This window comes from Condylura cristata, unplaced genomic scaffold (assembly GCF_000260355.1).
Source record: "Condylura cristata isolate star-nosed mole 26May11 unplaced genomic scaffold, ConCri1.0 scaffold00008, whole genome shotgun sequence".
NCBI classification, from domain to species: domain Eukaryota; kingdom Metazoa; phylum Chordata; class Mammalia; order Eulipotyphla; family Talpidae; genus Condylura; species Condylura cristata.
In genome coordinates this window covers 5902091-5921275 of record NW_004567109.1, presented here as the reverse complement: position 1 = coordinate 5921275, position 19185 = coordinate 5902091, and the positions used below count along the sequence as shown (strand labels likewise).

At 37.8% G+C, this 19185-nt stretch overlaps 1 protein-coding gene across 1 annotated transcript in view; it reads right to left on the bottom strand.

Annotated features, from left to right (window-relative positions):
• The window catches only part of SPEN (spen family transcriptional repressor), a 56008-nt gene that overhangs the window by 17762 nt on the left and 19061 nt on the right, over positions 1-19185 (bottom strand). The window contains exons 3-5 of the mRNA XM_004678530.2: positions 6915-7075; positions 5242-5442; positions 1480-1631 (exon numbers count right to left, since the gene is read on the bottom strand). Coding sequence (XP_004678587.1) covers positions 1480-1631; positions 5242-5442; positions 6915-7075 — 514 coding nt within the window. The remainder of the gene's footprint in view (positions 1-1479; positions 1632-5241; positions 5443-6914; positions 7076-19185) is intronic.

Sequence of the window (19185 nt, the reverse complement as noted above, 5' to 3'; positions counted from 1 at the left end):
AAAAAAAAAAAATAACACAACTCAAAATAATTAAAACGAACATCAAAGATGAATGTTTTGCTGTTATACATCTCTAAAAATGTCATTTCTCAGTTTTTTCTTTACTTTCTACCAACCATTTCACTCTTTCACTCTCTTGCCCTCCCCACAACTCTATGAGGTCTCAATTAACCAAAAATGTTTTATTCTTCAAAGATTTATTTATACATACAGAACTGGGGTACAGGTCAAAGGCCAAAGGTGGGGGGTGGGGTAGGTAACAGGATTTATCAGAGATAAGAGTGAGGCAGAACAGGCAGATCCACTGAAATACACTGCTGAGGGGAGCAGCAAGCGGGTCAGAAGAGGTCTGTCAGGTCATGTGGGTCACCGCGCTGGCCGGGGATTAAACTCATGTTGTAGTAGCTGTGAATAGTCACTTGCTGCACCACGAGGGAGGATCCAGCCACAAACGTTTTATTCTTAAGGATCTTGTTCGTAGAGCATTCGTGTATAACAATGGATAAGAGCGACAAATGGACACACACACAAACACACCTGAAAGATTAACAGCAGCTATTCCTACCCAAAACATGTTTTACTCTCCAAACACAATTTTTTTTTATCAATATAAAGAGAAAGTCCCTATTTTTCCAAACACAAAACAAAATAGGATATCCCCAAGGGCACAAAACTCTGAACAAACCATTAAAACCAACTCATGTTTTGAGTCATGGAGCATAGAAAAATCCTTTGATTTCTGACTCGAAAAATGACTTGCATAATATAAAATGTGATTCTAATTAAATTTTCAAAATAGAACTGAGCTTTCAGCATACGATATCTACATTCAAATCAACCAGGGGCTGCAATGTGCAAATGATAGCACAATAAACAGTTATCCATTAGCGTGCTGCTGCTTTCTTATAAACATGCTTTCTCTGTGATGTTCCTTTAGCCCACAGAACTAGAGACAACCTTAAAAATATCCAGCACCTCGGCCCTCCCTGGTGGCGCAGTGGGTTAAAGCACTGCACTGAGAAACTAAAGCCACTTCCGCATGAGTTCGATCCCCACCTGCCCTGGAGGTGACCACATGGCGTGGCAGACCTCTCCTGACCCGCCCGCTGCTCCCCTCAGCAGTGTACTTCGTCGATCTGCCTGTTCTGCTTCCTGCTCTGTCTCTGGTGAATCCTCTCACCCTCCGTATCTCTGGCCTGTACCCCAGTTCTGTACGAATAAATAAATCTTTAAAAAAAAAAAAAATATCCAGCACCAATGGACAAAGAAAGGGAAGAAAAATGCATAGGAAAATAAATTTGTAAACAAATAAAGACATATACATTTACACATGCACATAAAATAGTTGCTCAGAATATCTTCCAGCAGTAGTTAAAAACATGGCGAATGAGAAAAACCGTCATCTCTCTGAATATGATCTATACTATTATTTACATTTTGTCAAAGATCTGTAAGTTTTATTGTCAAAAAACAACATACCACAATTTCCCCAAACCGTTGGAAGATATTGCGAAGATCATGGTAAGTAGTGGTTTTCTCAAGGTTGCCAATGAAGAGGGTTCTTGTTGCTTTGGGATGAAATTCATCTATCCTTTCATCCAAAGGACGAAATTCATTTTCACTTTCTGTTTCTGTAAGTGCAATGAGGGTAGAGTAAAAAGAGCATGTGTTAATGTGAACTTACATATAATGGGAAAATCAATATTTAAGAAACTAAATCTTTGAAAGAGTGGGCTTGAACACTGATACAATCTGGAAAAATCATACACACCTTCAGAACTAGATGCTTCTTAACTCCAAAGCAAAAGTAGAATACAAAGGCTGAAGAAATCTGCCTTTAAAATTAGGAGGAAGTTAACACTTTGTTTGATCTTAAAAATAAAGGAGAGTGATTTTCAACCTGCTAAGCTGATTTGTTCTTTAAGTAACCACTAAAACAGAAATAAGCTTTATAACCCAACAAAAAAGGGAATTATTTTACCCTAATCTTAGGTTCCAAAATCCATAGCAGGCTCTCAAAGTGATGTACAAAACTATAACCTGAAATACATATAAAACGCAGCTGAAAATAGTCCAGCTGCATTATTTAAGTTACTTGTCCACATTTAGCATTTCACATTTATTTTTAGCATACTAACCCAACTGTCTGAATGCAGATATTTTTACATACAAGAAAACTGTATGAAAAGTGACTGCAGCACCACTGACGATTTACCTTTACATGGTGCTGCACAATTCCCAAAGGCAGACAGAAGGAGACTAAGTGACTTGAGATTTCTCTGTTTTTATCACCAAGAGCCCTGGCTTGATGCAGAAGCCAGCCATGGATTGTCCCTGAGGCTCTGGGCATTAATCTGGTCATGGTAAGGAGCAATCGACATTTCAGTGATGACAAATATATATATTTATATGTGTGTGTGTGTGTGTGTATATATATATATATATATATATATAAAATATATAGCTCAAATATTTTTTCTAAAGTGTAAATCAAAGCCGTCTAAAAATGTTAGTATTTAATCAACTTGACTAAAACAAAATTTAGTGCCTATCACTGAACATTTCTGATGTTCACAACAACATGGCATAAAAAACAACTTCTGAGTTTTTGAGAACACATCTTGCTCCCAATTCTGGTTTATTAAACTAAGCTTTAGCTGGTATCATCAGAGTATATACTTTCACAGAGTCAGATGAACAGAAAATGGCCCAAGGCTCCAACATCTAATTCTGTATTTTCAGCATATCTCAAAGGGTTAGATCTCATTTCAAGCTCAACTAGGTCTTCTTGAAACTAATATAGGGCAGGTATTTTAGAATATTTAAAGAAAAGGAAAAAAAATGTGTATCTTGAGGTTTATGTTCCAAAAGGCAAATTCAGAAGAATAAAGTGTGATTTACAGTTATTGAAATCTACAATTTATTTCACCAAATAGTTCAATAATTTTTCAAAACTGGAAATTCACTTTAGCAAAGAATAAAAAGTACATTTTCCCCATGTAACCTATTCAATCTTCATGACCAGATTACATGTCACTAAAACTTTTATCCAACAATTTCACCCATAGGGTAGTCTACCGTTGCGTATTAGCATAATAAAGTACTTGTTTATCTGTAAAACTGGCTTCCCTGGATTTAGACACATTTCAGATACTTCAATGCAGGTCATTTATGACTAACCCATTCAGGAGCATAATTCCAATTGAGTCACCATACTTAAGTCAAATGCTTTCAAATATCCTGTTAAACAAACTTCACTGGCCAGTGGTTAATGCCCAATTTCTTCCTGGGTGCGAATTAATTAAATGAAATGCATTTTTAAGATAAAAACCTCAAGCTCGCCCCACCACTTAGAGATCAGAGGATCACCTATTGCTAAGCCCCCTGAATTATATACTCAATACTTAATATATAAGGTCATAAAAACTCACATAAGGCCCTCCCTGGTGGCGCAGCGGGTTAAAGCACTGCACTGAGAAGCTAAAGCCACTTCCGCATGAGTTCAAATCCCGCCTGCCCCGGAGGAGACCACATGGCGTGGAAGACCTCTCCTGACCCGCCTGCTGCCCGCTGCTCCCCTCAGCAGTGTACTTCGTCGATCTGCCTGTTCTGCTCCCCACTCTGTCTCTGGTGAAGCCTCTCACCGCCCCTGAGCCTCTGGCCTGTACCCCAGTTCTGTATGTACAAATAAATAAATCTTTAAAAAAAAAAAAAACTCACATAAATTATAAGACATTCTAAATCCTGTCCAAGTCAGTTCTGACCTATTCCAAATTCATTAACTAAGAACTCCTTGGTTGCTCCTAATCCAGTCTAATTTAGTAATACCTCTCAAAATTGTTGGAGGAAGCCATGTAAGGCATAACCTACAACTGTTTTGAAAATACAGTATCTCTTTAAATTCCTGCTATATTATAGTATAAATGTAACTTTCATATGCACTAGGAAACAAACAAAAATTGTGTGACTTGCTTTATTGTGATATTTCCCTTGAATGAAATGGTTTAGAACCAAATCTGCAATGTACTTGCAGTGTGCTTGTATAGATAGATGACACTTACACATTCTTACCAGACATTGCTTTTTTCCTCCTGTCAAACAAAATTAATACTCCAAGAAAACAGGCTATGTTTTATCCTACAAATTCTACTCCAAGTTGTCCCTCCCTGGTAGCGCAATGGGGTTAAAGCACAGCACTATGCTATTAGCCACGTCAGAGTTCAATCCCTGGCCAGGGAGCTGACTGACCCATATGGTGTGGCAGACCTCTCTTGTCCTTCCTGCCTGCTGCTCCCCTCAGCTGTGTACTTCGTCAGTCTGCCTGTCTTGTTCTGCTCCCACTCTGTCTCTGGTGAATCCTCTCACCCTCCACACCTCTGACCTATACCCCAGTTCTGTATGCACAAATAAATAAGTCTTTAAAAAAAAAAACAAATAAATTCTACTCCAAGTCTTAGTCAAAGTTCAACTCTCCTAGAACCAGGATATAATTGCATAATTTTAGTGTTCTTTTCATTTCTCTACACATTTACTCACAAATGGCCCTAAACTGGGAGTTCCCAAACTTCACTATACAAATTCTGAACCAGCTCATTATATGCTCAAAGAGCCTGCATTTTGAAAAAGCACTGTAAGTGTTTAGGCAATAGGAGAAGCAATGGCCCCACGTCATTCCCAGAAAGGCTAGCTGAGGCCTTCCACAACAGGCCTTCACCAGGTAGATACAAACAGGTAAAATGTCCCCTTGAAATTCTCAAGACGTAGCACTCACTTTTTTTCTTTTTTTTTCAACTATCTTTCAAGATCACAGAAGCTAGAATAACAGATTCAGTATCAGGCATAATGGAAATAAAACTGGTCTAACTAATTCTTCTAATCAAATGTCACAAATAGTTTGCTTTCTAATTTGGGGTAATTCTGCTGTCACTCTCCTAGGAACCATCTACTTAACTCAACCAACTCAACTCTTCTGGGAGGCAGGACTCAACAAGGGATTAAGTCCTGACTTTCAGACTATCAAAGCAGCATTTCTCCTTTATAGAAACAAAATAATCTTCACCCTGTCTAACCAAAACAATGTACTTTACCAAGCTGAATATTAAGTATATCACTTTTTAAAATAGGAAACAGAGAGTATGTCGATAATTAAAGCTGAAATAGCACCCACATTCAGGACAAGATTATATCCTCCAGGAACACAGATTACACTACGGCTTGCTTACTTAGCTGCCAGTCTCTTACCTGGCCCTATCCATGCTGTTACTTCAATCTGCATGCCAAAGAAAAGTTTTCCTTTTGATGCAGTCAATGCTTTTTCTTGGTCCTCTTGCTGCCGAAAGAATACCAGACCATACCTCTCTTCGGAAGTTCCATGTATCTGCACTGAAGTCACCTTTCCAAATTTCTTAAACTCATGGAAAAGGCCATCTTTAAGGCTTGTATCTAAATCCCCAAACAAAAACAAGTTGTTTATTTTTCTAATTTAGTTACAATTCAGTAAACAAACTAACCATTAGCCTGATTATTAACAAGTTTTTTTTGCAAGTAAGATAGCTCTAAAAAGGGATTCCAGAGACTATCGCGTAATTCTGAAAATAAACTGAGTATTAGAAGATATGTTTGATATTTGTTAGGTAAGAATGGTATTGTGGCCTTGCAGAAAAATGACCTTATATTTTGCAAACAGCTACAAAAGTATCTATCTTTAAATCAATATGAAAGGACTAAGTAAATCAGGGATTAAGTTTAGAAGTGTTAGGCCAAAAAAAGGCAACAAGAACAGGAAAGAAAAAAAATATAGGTAGATAAAGAAAGTTATGGCAAAATACTGGTGACTTCTTTAATCAAGAGTATATTGTAAGGGGATTTGTTATCAATTACGAAAATTAAAATCTTCATAGCAAGGATTTGCATATATACATATATACATAAAACAGAGACCTGAGGGAAAAAAAACTGTATTTCTAGCTTTCCAAGCAACATGTCCATGATAAAACCATAGTTAAGTGGCAATGTAACATGCTAAACAAGTTAAAGGCTTTCTAGAGATGAATCACAGCATCAGAGGGTCATGTTAAGTTAACCTGGTTCATTATAAAAATTAAAGTTGTACAGAAATACAAGTCAGTTTTATCCCCATGCAACCTCAAAGTATCAAGTAATTCAAATAAAAATTTCATCAACATTTGTGTCTCAATTCTCTAATGCACAAGCCTGATATGTAAGTTTTACAGGTTGTTTTAATGAATAATGTCAGCACTGACTGAAATGTACTTAGCTAGGAATTGTTCAGTCTGGTCTTTGTTGACTTAACCATCTACTAGCAGCTGTTTATATATACAACATGCCTAACATGAGGATTATAGTATACTGTGGTAACTTCAAAATATCACAAGTGAAAGAAAGACAATGGAGTGTGGCTTTTAACTAGATTTACCCATGACTTTCCTTATTTAAAATATTAATATTTTGAAAAGCCTTTCCTAGCATTATTTTATGTGCAAAGTTACTTTACAGAACACAGACTTCTCGGTCAACAGAATTAACTGAAAACAGTATTTCTGAAATTTCATCATACCAAATTTCACCAGTAATACAAAATTTAATCCAGAAAAAGCACATCATTAAAAAATAAGCCATGTTTTAGAGAGCATGCACCAACCACATAACCTGTGTGCAAATGTGCATCATGTGTGCGTGCAAGTGCTTATTAAGGAAACAACGTAATCTTTGTCAAACTAGAAATTACTGTAAGCTGTAATGGCCACTTGTTTTCTCTTACTTAACATGGCATTAAATATTAATAAACCACAGAAAGAAAATTTGTTTTCACTACCAAGTTCAGTGTTCAAGTTGCTCAGTCTCTCATTCTGCAACAGCAGCAGAGGGGAGAGTAAAGGAATATAAAATTTTACCTGTAGAGCGTACTGGAAGATTCTGAACTTTGATCCCGAAACTTTTGCGGGGCTCATCTTTTTCCAGAGATGAAAGCAACTGGGAAGTGGGTGCTGGGACTGCTGCAGACTGAACTGATCGGGCTGGAGAATCATCACTTGAACTACTGCTGGAATCACTGCTGCAGATGGGTGGAAAAAAACACTTCGGTGAGAAGGCAAACAAAAAAGATAGCGTACAAAACTTACCATTGACAGTTGATAATAATTAAGTGTAAATGTTAGGTGTAGGATTTCTGAGCACCCTACCTTCTCCACACTTGTCACACTCTACCTGCAGGGATGACACAAGGCAGCCATGGCCTGGGAATGTGGCAGCAAATGTAACAACAGTCTCTTACCACCCAATACCTGCCTCCTGAAGACAAGTGTTTCCTTCTGTGTAAAATTTGAACATTTTTTTTCCCAAATGAAATTAAAAGTAGCCAGTGCAAGTCACATAAGGATAGTAATAAAACTAGAATAATAGATATATGAGTTTTAGGTTCAGAAATTTCAATTCAAATCTTGGCTCAAACAACATATATCTTTGGACAAGTCACTTAAGTGCTTACTATGCCTCAGTTTCCACATCTGTAAAATGGAAATAAGAATAGTACCTATCTCATAGGATTAAAAATTAGTAAAATAAATCCACAGATTTATAGAGTTTAGAATATGTCAGCATTCAACACTGGTGACAGCACTGATCCATCCCATCACCACCACTACTTCCTCGGGGGTAAATTAGTTTTTAGGAAAACACAAAGATCTAAAATTACAAGTAATTTTATGTCTCAAAGACTAATGAGGAAATATAAGTTACTTGAGTCATTAGATTTAGATCCTTTATCTTTGTGGAAAACAAGAGTCAAAGAATTGAATTTATTACTCTCCGCTTTAATCCATCCTCAAAGGTGGAAACAGTTGGAAAAAAGGAAAAGATTACCATGTGGTCAGGTTTAGAGAGATATTTTTTAAAAGTTTAAAATGCCTAAGAGCTGTGTGAGAATTACAAGACTCTTCTCTGTAGATGTGTGAGACTGCTATCGTTTTAAGCTCTTTTTTAGTAATCTCAAATAGATTAATAAGCTATTTACAGACTTGGAAATGCTGCTTCACACTGCCCGGCTCCCTGCTGTGGAAGCCCTTATCTTCTAGGCAAATAACATGAAGGGGTTAATCCACATTACACACAAGTCCTAAAAGAAAGACCCAATAGTTTTGTTATTTGCTCCAAGACTACAGCCCTCATAGCCACCCAGCTGACAAAGTCTACTCCAAGCATGAGACAAATATTTAAAACAAAGACATAAATACTATTTTTTTAAAAAACAGGATGCCAACACGAAGAATTTCACAGCATTTTTATTTAGCTAAAACTTCTTATGTTATCAGAGCTTTCTGTAGCTTGATGCCGAGAAGAGCCAAGAAGAGGTATTTGAGTTATAAGATACAAAGGACACAGGTAAAAGACTGAGGATAGACTGCAGGTCACAGTGTCAGGTGTCCTATCAATGACTGGGCCTCCACTTGCCCCTATATAAAAAGAACACTTCCCCTAGATCATTCAGCAATAGTATTACCAGTACTAACTGAATAGCATAGTATTTTCATTCACATTAAGTGTTAACAAAAGTAACCCGGGAAATATTTTAGCCTGGGAAATAGTTAAATGTTTTTAAATAATCCCAGCAAGATTATTCACAAAACCATTATGATAACTACAGAATAGAGTATATTGTGACTTAGCAAGTTCCAGTGAGCCATAAAATAACCATTAAGGGAAATACTTAAATTATAATACTATTAATTAAAATTTCTTACTGATAGTGGTAAAGAAACAAATATTGGTAAGAGCCCATTAAAATTATTACTGAGGCAACAAAAACAAAGTTCTGCATAAGTCTGTATTACAAAAATGGAAAGGTGATGAATCAATGGTGACAGTAATTTTTAAATAAAGTAAAAATAGTGATAGAAACTGTATGTTATCAAGATCATCGTGCTTTTGCTGAATTCCCTGCTACCACACCAATTCTAAAACAAGATGCAGAATTGAACTGGCAGAATTACTGCTGATCAATGTGAAGTGATAGCTAGAAAGGGGGAAAGGTTTTAAAAGAATTATTAAGTGATAAAATGACACAACCTTTGAGTTCACATTTTGATATGTAACCTAAATACAAGTAAATCTCCAGTATGGTCTATTAAATATACCATGGATTTAAATACCCTGAAACAAAATGGGGGCACAAATTTAGACACTCAAATATTTTTCAGTTCTACTAAACTCAAAAGAAGCCCAAATGCCCAATATGTCTACTTAATTTTTTTTATTTTCATAATTTTGTTTAAACTAAAGAATCACAACAAAAATATGTATCAGAAAATATCTATCTCAGGTAGCAATTTTCCAATAACCTCTCCTTTCCGCTAGTAGCTAATAATCTTTTCTTTCTACACAGTACGTACATAAGCTTGAGTTAAGGGGAAAGATACAGGATGCAGATTTTCTACCAGGTTTGGGCAATTCAAAAACATGCCTACCAGTTTTTGCTTCCATCAAATGGGAGTGTGTTGGGGGAAGAGGACATCATATGATTTCTTAAATGGAATCATGCCATACCAGGTAATAAGCCCTCTATATCCTGGGTTTTTTTTTTTTCCCCCAAGTCTGAATTTACAAAATGATCATGCCTTTAGATTCCTAAATGTGGTTTGAGGAACCACGGAGACCCCCACATTCCTTTTCAGGGGACATACTCCCTACGTCAATTACATCTTTATGAAGCCAGATTGTCTTCCTATGCTTCACAGAAAACAAAAAAATTTAGTCACTTTGAATACAGAAGTAGTTATGAGAACCTAGCTATCTTATTAAACCAGACATTAAAGATATATGCAAGCAGATAAGACAACGCCACCCATCCCACTAGTATTTTTTGTTTTAAAAATCAGCTCTTATAAAGAAAAAATAATAATAAAAATCAGTTCTGTCATACCAGCTAAGATCTAAAATTAAAATTGACTAGGGAGGTTCCTCCCATAATCAGATGACATGGGATGGACTACTTGCTTGCCTAAGACCATAGATGAAGATCTTCATCTGCAAATATGAGTTCTATTCCTTCTGCTTTTTCACTACTTGCTTTTCTCCCTGTGAAAGCATATGGAGACAGTGTTCCTGAATTCTGACAATTATTGCTAAATCTACCACTAAGGCCTTAGCTGCATAACCAAAAGTCCCCTAATTTCTTGCTAAGATGATTTAAGATAGCAGAATTGCTTTAGATTACTTATTGGCTGAACAAATCATTTGCCTGTACCACAGTAAATAAATACCTTCTTGTTAGGCCTGCATCAAGATCTCTGGTACCCAGACAAATACAAGAAATTAACAAACAAGCCACCTGGCTAAAACAGGCAGATGGCCCCTTTCAAGGTAGTCTTTGGTTTATTTGCTACTAACTGGTTTGGTCCATAGTGAGCACTAAGGACCACGCTTCAATCTCTTGGTATTAACTGATAGTCATCACTGACCTTTCTGTTCTCAGACCTCAAAGTCATGTTTGCAGTCATCAGCAATACTTCAGGTAGTCTCATGTGATTGTAGATATAAATGCCTAAAAGGTATGCTAAAGACTCCCAGTCACAAACAGCCAAATAGGCTTTCCCAAATAAGTGAAATGCTTAAGCTCTACCCACTCAAACATTCTCCGTGCTTTGTTTCCAACTTTTCTGTCTTTCCCCTCCAGCAACTTTTGATGGTGCACTCATAATTGCTTCTGGTTTGATAAAGTCCAATTCAAACTGGTTTTAACTCAAAAACCTATTACATTAAAAAAAATAGTATGTCAAACAAATTAACAAAAACTTCAAATTGTAATTTTTAATTTTGAGGAGCTCCCTGGTGGCACAAGAAATCTTAGCACTATGAAGATATATGCAGCCACTGCAGCCAAGAGTTTGATCCCCGGCCAGGGAACTGACCCACGTGGCACAGCAGACCTCTCCTGTCTCCCTGCTGCTCCCCTCAGCAGTGTATCTCGGAGATCTTCCTGTTCTGCTCCCCGCTCTGTCTGTGGTGGATCCCTTCACCTCCTAGTATGGTGCCCATTATGCACCTCTGGCCTACACCTCAGCTCTTGTATGCATAAATAAATAAAGATAAATCTCTTTTTTTAATGTTTTAATTTCCAATAAGGCAAATGTCAATAGACATCATCTACAATAAACAAAAACTAAATTATTTCAGCATGTAAGTGACGTGAACCAGAAAGTTTAAAAATAAAAACAAACAAACAAAAAAAAAAAACCTCACAAGTGTAGCTGATAGTTCAACAGATCCCCAATTTGTGGTAGGATTTAAATTCTATCACTTTCTGATGTGACCTGAATTTTTTTTTCCCTAAGAAAATGAGGAAGGAAGTACTCAACTGTGTGGTCTAGAACGTGTACCTCGTTTTGCCTCTCTACTCTTTAATTTCCCTAGTGAGCTACCAGATCTCACAAAGGTCCTGCTGACTCTAAACTATGACTCTCCAACCTACTCCAATCTTGCATCTCTGAGAGTTGCCAATTACCTCCAGGAGGTAAAGTCCACATTCTTCAGTAAGGACCCTTTACAACTTAGCCCCAAACTAAAAATTTCTTGTTCTCTTGTCACAACTTCTAACCCCACTCACTAATGGTGGAGCTGCATAATAGAATCCCACCACAGTTTCTAGAAGTCATGAGTTCCTTTGTGCTTTATCAGATGTGAATCCTTGGTTAAATCCCCCCCCATGTTAATTTTCTCATACATAAATGATATCCCCTACCACTACTGAAGGCCTATTGAGGATTTAATGAGTTAATGTTTATGAGAGCTGAACGTTCTACTTGCAGCAAGCTATGACAGCTCTTGTCCAACCCTCATTCTTTCAGCCCCTCCGTCCCTGCCCAGCCTCCAGGAGCTCCCAAAGCCTAACTCCTGCTCTGCAGCTAGAGCTAACTTATTTCCCACCCACCCACCTCAAACCAAGCCATTTTGTTGGTTTCTTACTGTGTGTCCTGAGAATGCTACTACAATCTCTCTCAAATCCCTTTATTGCGTAAAAATACTTCATTTATGAGCTTCTTCAGGAGTCCAATGCTATATTCACTTTTGTAAAAAGAGCTTAGTATGGTGCCCATTATGCACCTGCAAGAAACTGATCTGAATTTGCAAGTGATTGAAATCGATGCCTTGGAAAAGTACAGCAAGTATTAAAGCACCAAATAAACTCAGTGCCCATGAGTGAAAAGAAAATGTATTGTTTTGTTGCAAAGTAGTTCTTTCAACTGTATTAGTTCATTAACTATTCAAGGGGAAAATGTTTTTTTTTTAAATGTTGTTTTAAGGTTCTAGAACTTTTAACTGAATCATATCAAGAACCTCACTGAAAAATCACTGATAATTATAAAAACAAAAAAAATCTCAAGGATTCCATTGTCTAGAATTTTGTGGGAGGTGCTTTAAAAAACAACTATTTTCTAAGATGGAAGCAAAAGCACAATTAAAGCTTTTTTTTTTCCCCTTAATGTTTTAAATGTCTAACAAAGCCCAGTCTTTGGATGGACTCCTCTAATTCGCATACAAATCTCTACATCAGTGGCTCTCAATGGTGGTGATTTTGCTCCCAACAGACATTTTTGGTTATAACCAATGAGGGCACGGCTGAGCCTCACTGCCATGCAGTAAGAAGTCAAGGCCGCTGAAACAGTGCACAGTGCACAGGACAACCCCACCACCAAGAACCCCCTGGTTCCAAACATGTATATACCAAGACTGAGAAATCCTAGCTTGCATTATTTCTTTAACCTCCTACCCTCCTTTTGAAAATCCAAAAGGCTAATTAATCTAGGCTACAACAGAAACATGGGGTCTTTAAAGTGGCTATTCTTCCTTATTAGTGCATCGCTTCATAAAGTCCTTAAGTAACTCTGAAACTTACAGGGAAAAAAGCATGAAGAAAAGAGGTCAACTTCTAAAAACTAGACTACTCAAGAAGCTAGTAGGTCTGAAACATTCTGCTGTCATTCCTCTTGGGAAATACGATAAAAGGGGAAATTGCAAATAATACTTTATATGTGCTTTTACCATGTCAACACCAAGGTCAAAGTATTTTCAGACTATTTTAAAATGATTTCTTAGCTCTATAATTTTTTCTAATTCTTAACCTAGAGATTGAAAACAGTAGGCTAGTGTCACAATGGAGAGTTTTTCTTACCAAAGCATCACATTTAGAAGAAATTAATAAAACTTCTATCTTGCACAAAGAGCTCAATGAGGCATTCTGTTTTATAACTTAGTCATTTTACATTTGTCTTTTAAAAAATTACCCTCCAACAAAAATAACCAGATGCAGAAATGGGTACCTTTGAAATTGATGCAGACATTTATCCAATACACAAATGCAAAAAAAAAAAAAAAGTATGTTCACCAAATCATTAGGGAAATTCAAATCAAAACCATGAGATACCATTTCACTCTCATTAGGAAGGATATTATTAAAACAGAATATAACAAGTGTTGACAAGGATGTAAATAAACTAGAACCTTGGCCCTCCCTTGTGGCACTGTGGGTCCAAATGCAGCACTATAAGCTCTACGCAGCCACTGCAGAGTAAGTTCACTCCCCAGCCAAAGGAGTGACCCACATGGTTCGACAGACCACCTCCCCGCTGCCCCCCTCAGCAGTGTATTTCAGCAGATCTGTCTGTTCTGTTTCCCACTCTGTCTCTGGTGACCCCTCTCATCTGCACCCCTACCTCCGGCCTATACCCCAGTTCCTGTATGCATAAATCTTTTTTTAAAAAAGATACAAAAGGAGCAGTATTCTTTTTGTTTCATAGGAAAAAAAAAATCGAAAGATTTCAAGCCAATCAATTTAACAGGTTACTTGGTGCTTTTCATCAATGGACTCTGTGGACTCAGGCTTTTATTTGGGTAAAATTCCTTAGAAATTATTTCAGAGAAATGAGTCAGCTCTAATGTCAAAAGAAATAAGGAAAACACTATGTATAAATGACCCCAACTGTATAAGTGATAGGTCACAAACTCTTTAGAGGCAAAATTAATGAAAAGTTACCTAAATTCTTTAAACGTGGGATACTTATTGATGACAACTGTACTAATATATTACAGAGCAAGGATGTACTCTTTGTTATGGAACATACATTTGACTTTAATTTTATTTTGATCACCTGGATTTTTTTTTTTTTAAGGATTTACTTATTTATGCATATAAGAACTAGGGTGTAGGCCAGAGGTAGAGCAGAGGGGAAAGAGGATTTACCTGAGACAAACAGGCAGATGTACTGAAATACAGTGCTGAGGGGAGCAGACAGGAGAGGTCTGCTGTGCCCTGTGGGTCACTCCCTGGCTGGGGCTGAGTGCTGGCAATAGCTCCATAGAGCTATGCCTCTAATCCCGTGATCCACCAGATCTTTTTTGTCATGAGAAACTACAATGACTTCTAGTGAGAAAAGATCTGATACTCTTTAAAAGGATAATGATTGGGGCCTCCCTGGTGGCACAGGGGTTAAAGTCCCTGTACCATCAAGTTATTACCAGTCACTGGGACGAAGTTCCATCCCCAGCCAGAGAGGTGACCCACATGATACAGCAGACCTCTCCTGTCTCACCCTCTGCTCCTTCAGCAGTGAATTTCAGTAGAGCTGCCAGTTCTGCTTCCCACTCTGTCTCTGGGGAATCCTCTCATCCCCTGCACTTCTGGCCTACACACATCCCAGTTCTTCTATGCATAAATAAGTAAAAATAATCTTTTTAAAAAATTATAATGATTAGCTGAATTAAGAGAAACTGCCAAAAGGAAAGCTTTCTCTTCAAAGTAGAGACAGTATATCAACAGTAGTTATTTTTACTGTAATCAATTTCCTAAGAATTTCCTAATGGAAAATCTAGACCTCAGAAACCAGCTTTGATTTGAGATCCAGCTTCCATCTAGCCTTCTCCTGTTAGGATATATAAATATCAACCTCATCTAAGCTCAGCCAGATACCTGCTCCGCTTTGTAAGGTTAAGGCTTAAATAGGCCCTCCCTGGTGGCACAACGTGTTAAAGAGCAACGCTGTAAGCTCTCGCTGCAGCTGCTTCAGTTAAGACTTTGAACCCCAGCCAGGGAACGGACCCACAGGGCACGGCAGACCTCTCCTGATCCACTCACTGCTCCCCACAGCAGTGTACTTGTCAATCTACCTGTTCTGCTCCCTACTCTGTCTCTGGTGAATCTTCTTACCACCCCTGCACCTCTAGCCTGCACCCTAGTTCTGTATGCATAAATAAGTCTTTAAAAAAAAAACTTAAATAGATTTAGTTCTCATGGTAACTATAAGTAAAAAATAGGCTTTATCTCTCTAGCTGTTTGGAAGTCCAATAGTTGACATGAGAAAAAACAAAATCACTTAAAAATATTTTTTAGTGAGTTTTGTATACTGGCAGAAAATCCTGTTCAGTCTGATCTAAAATACACTGTATGGCATTAAGATTGTACAGATTAAGTACAAAGTTAACTCTTGGGAATGCAGTTACAGATGGAGCTCATGTTTTTAAGTTTATTTGTCTTCCAAAGGGGTTAAGTAAAGGGAATATGGAAACAGTTACCCTATCATAGGATGATTTCTGCAAAGTAATGCTCCAAAAACCCAAAGATGTGAAGAGAAAGAACATTTGCTACAATATGAATGAATCTTTAGAACATTATGCTAGGTGCCATTTATATGTAGTCAAGTACACAGAGACAGAAGACTGAATGGTGGCTGCCAAGAACTGGGGCAGAGCAGGAAGCTGTTTAATGGATAGTTTCAGTCAGGGAAGATGAAGTAGTTCTGGAAATGGATGGTGGTAACGGTCACATGGTAAAAGAACTCTGAACTATATGTTTTTAAAAGTTAAAACGATAAATTGTATGTTATATATGTTTTTCCCCACACAAAAAAGCTGAAGCCTTCCAAGTTTTGGCATTGGAAACATCCCTGAGACTGTGCCCTAAGAAGCAAGTGACTTACTTCCTGTGGGCTTTACTGGTCCCAAAACGCCCCAGTTTACTTTCACCTCCAACAGAATGGGCCAGCAGAAACAAAGTCACAAGGTGCTGCTTACCAATTTGTTGTCATATTTTCAAGGGACTCAAGTATGTGATCATATTGTGCTATAATCAGATCCTGCCAAGTACAAAATTCCTATTGGGTAAAGTGAAAAAATGATTTTCTTCTACATACTCATGGTGTCCATCACCTTATGGGTCCTAAAGTTCTTTCAGCTGAAATTCCAAAAAGCCTGATTTCAGTCATTTCATTCTTGGCAATCCCTTAAGGCTCAGAAAACCTGTTGCTCTGATGACTCAAAGCAAAAAAGAAAACAGGCCAGTAATAGCAGAAAGAACACGTCTGCCTAAGAAGTAGCAAATGCTCCCCTGTGACAGCAAAGCCTTTTAGAACATCCATGAGATGCCTTAGTAAAGGGAAGAGTTGAAGAGAAATCTTAACTATCAGTTATAATACAGTGGGATTTTCTTATTCCTTTAATGTTACATAGTACATAAAGTCATGTATTTTTATATTAACTCAGCTGTTTCAAAAAACATACACCAAAAAAGCAAAATGATGAAGTGAAAGGGTACTTTTTATTCCTAAATGGTTATATACAACTTCACTGAAACCACAAGTAAATTTAAACTTTAGGTTTTTACCTTTTCCCAATTTAACTTCAGTAGTAATTATCTCTCCTTTCCAAGAGAATAAAAAAGAATTTTGCTAATTCCTTCTTTTGAAAGTTTGACTTGCATCTGGCAGTTCCACACCCAAGAGATTAGAAGAGCACCTCACTCCCCACCAGGAAGCCTACAGCTACCTACTGTTTGCTGCACTTGTTTATTTATAAATGGCTTCAAATTACACACTGAGAAACCACTGCCTCAAGACCTTCTTAAACAACTCCTCTGCAGTTTTTTCCAGTGGAAATAAACATAATGCTCTAGTCCAAATGGCTCAGGCCACCATGACACAGCACATTTAGGAAGTGAGTCTGTTCCTCCTCCAGCCATGGAAATAACCTTCAAGTATCAAAAAACTCCCCAGTTTTGGTTACATAAGTCACGTCCAGAAGCAACATGAGTGTCTCTACTAAATGTGTCATACACAAATTCCCGCACCAGAATTCCACTGTTCATTAACAGACACATGTTAAACCTCTATCAAAAGCAGGAGCCAACATTTTAAATTAAGGGTTTTTTTGTTTTTTGTTTTTTTTTTTAAGATTTATTTATTTATGCATACAGAACTGCGGTATAGGCTAGAGGTGCAGGGGCAGTGAAAGGATCACCAGAGACAGAGTGGGGAGCAGGACAGGCAGATCTACTGAAACACACTGCTGAGGGGAGAAGCGGGAAGACAGAAGTGGTCTGCTGCTGCGCCCTGTGGGTCACCTCCCTGGCTGGGGATGGAACTTGTGCTGTAGCACTGTGGCGAGCTTCCTGCTGCTGTGCTTTAACCTGTTGCACACCAGGGAGGGCCCAGCTATTAAATTTTTTTTTTAACAGTTGGCAGACTTCCTGATCACACTGGAAATCAACATGCATTTTGGCCTGACCAACACCAAAATTGTTGAGGATTTAATCTGGAAGGAATTTGCTCTGTATTATAGGCTTAAGAGTCCCAAGAATCTTTTCTACTAATCCACAATTTCAAAGAGATCAAGAGTCCTGAGGATTTTTTTGAAAAGAAAGAAAAAGTGATGAATTTCATTCTTTTTTGGACAAAATGAAAGCCACTTAAAGGGATACACAAGTTACTTTGCAATACTACATTTTGATAGAGCCTGCTTCTGTAAGTGTGCTGTCCAACAGATATTCAAAAGACAAAAATTTAGTTAAAAAATTTTAAGTAGCCATACCTTAAAAAGTAAAAATAGGTGAATCATAATAAAGTATTTTATTTAATGTTATAAACAAAATATCATTTTAACATGCAGTTAAGAAAAAGAAACTTTGGGGCCCTCCCTGGTGGCACAAAGGGTTAAAGCACAAAGGGTTGAAGCTGTCCATAGCCACTGAAGCACAAGGGGTGATCCACATGGTGTGGCAGACCTCACCTAACCTGCCCACTGCTCCCCTCAGCAGCATATTTCAATGCATCTGCCTGTTGTGATCCCCACTCTGTCTCTGGTGAATCCTCTCACCCCCTCACCCCCACACATCTGTCCTATACCCCAGTTCTTATATGCATAAATAAATCTTCAAAAAGAAATGTGCTGCAACTTAAAAACCTGGTGTGTCTTTTTAAAAACAGTTCTACTGAGGTATAATTTCACCATAAAACTGACCCAAGTTAAGTGTCTAGTCAATGGTTTTTACATTATTTATAAAGTTATGCAATGACCATGGTAATAATACCTCAGTATATCTGTAACACCCCAGAAAGAAACTTCATACCTATTAGCAGTCATTTTCCAGCTTTTCCCATCCTCAGCCCTAAATAAACACCAGTCAACTTTTTGTTTCTATAAATTTATGGCTTTGGACATTTCACATAAATAGAATCATATAACACATGCCTTTTTGTGACCTGCTTTTGAGATTCATGCAGATTTAAAGCATGAATCAGAAATGACTAGCCAACTTTTAAGTACTCAATAGCCAAATGTGCCTAGTAGCTACAAAACACAAACATACCAACTCTTTTATTTTTTTAATGAAGGAGAGAACAAACCACAAGGCACAGAATAAGTCTCTCTGCCTTATTTTGGGGGGCAGTAAAGATTTATTTCATGTATTTATGCATACAAGAACTAGGGTACAGGCTACAGGGGCAGGGAGGTGAAAGGATTAATCAGAGAAAGAGTGGGGAGCAGAACAGGTGGAGACAGAAGTAGTCTGCTGGGCCCAGTAGGTCAGGTGCGTGCAGTGGATGGCAACAGTTTAATAGTGCTGAGGCAACCTCTTGAGCCACCACGGAGGCCCAACTTACCAACCCTTTAAATGAGAGATCATGCTGAAGTAATCACAATACTTAAAGCAATGCCATTTAAAAAGTAACACTATAGAAGTTAAACATGTTTAGAAATCACCATTGTAGTATATATAAAAACATGTCAATGGCCCTCCCTGGTGGCGCAGCGGGTTAAAGCACAGCACTGAGAAGCTAAAGCCACTTCCGCATGAGTTCGATTCCCGCCTGCCCGGGAAGTGACCACATGGCGTGGCAGACC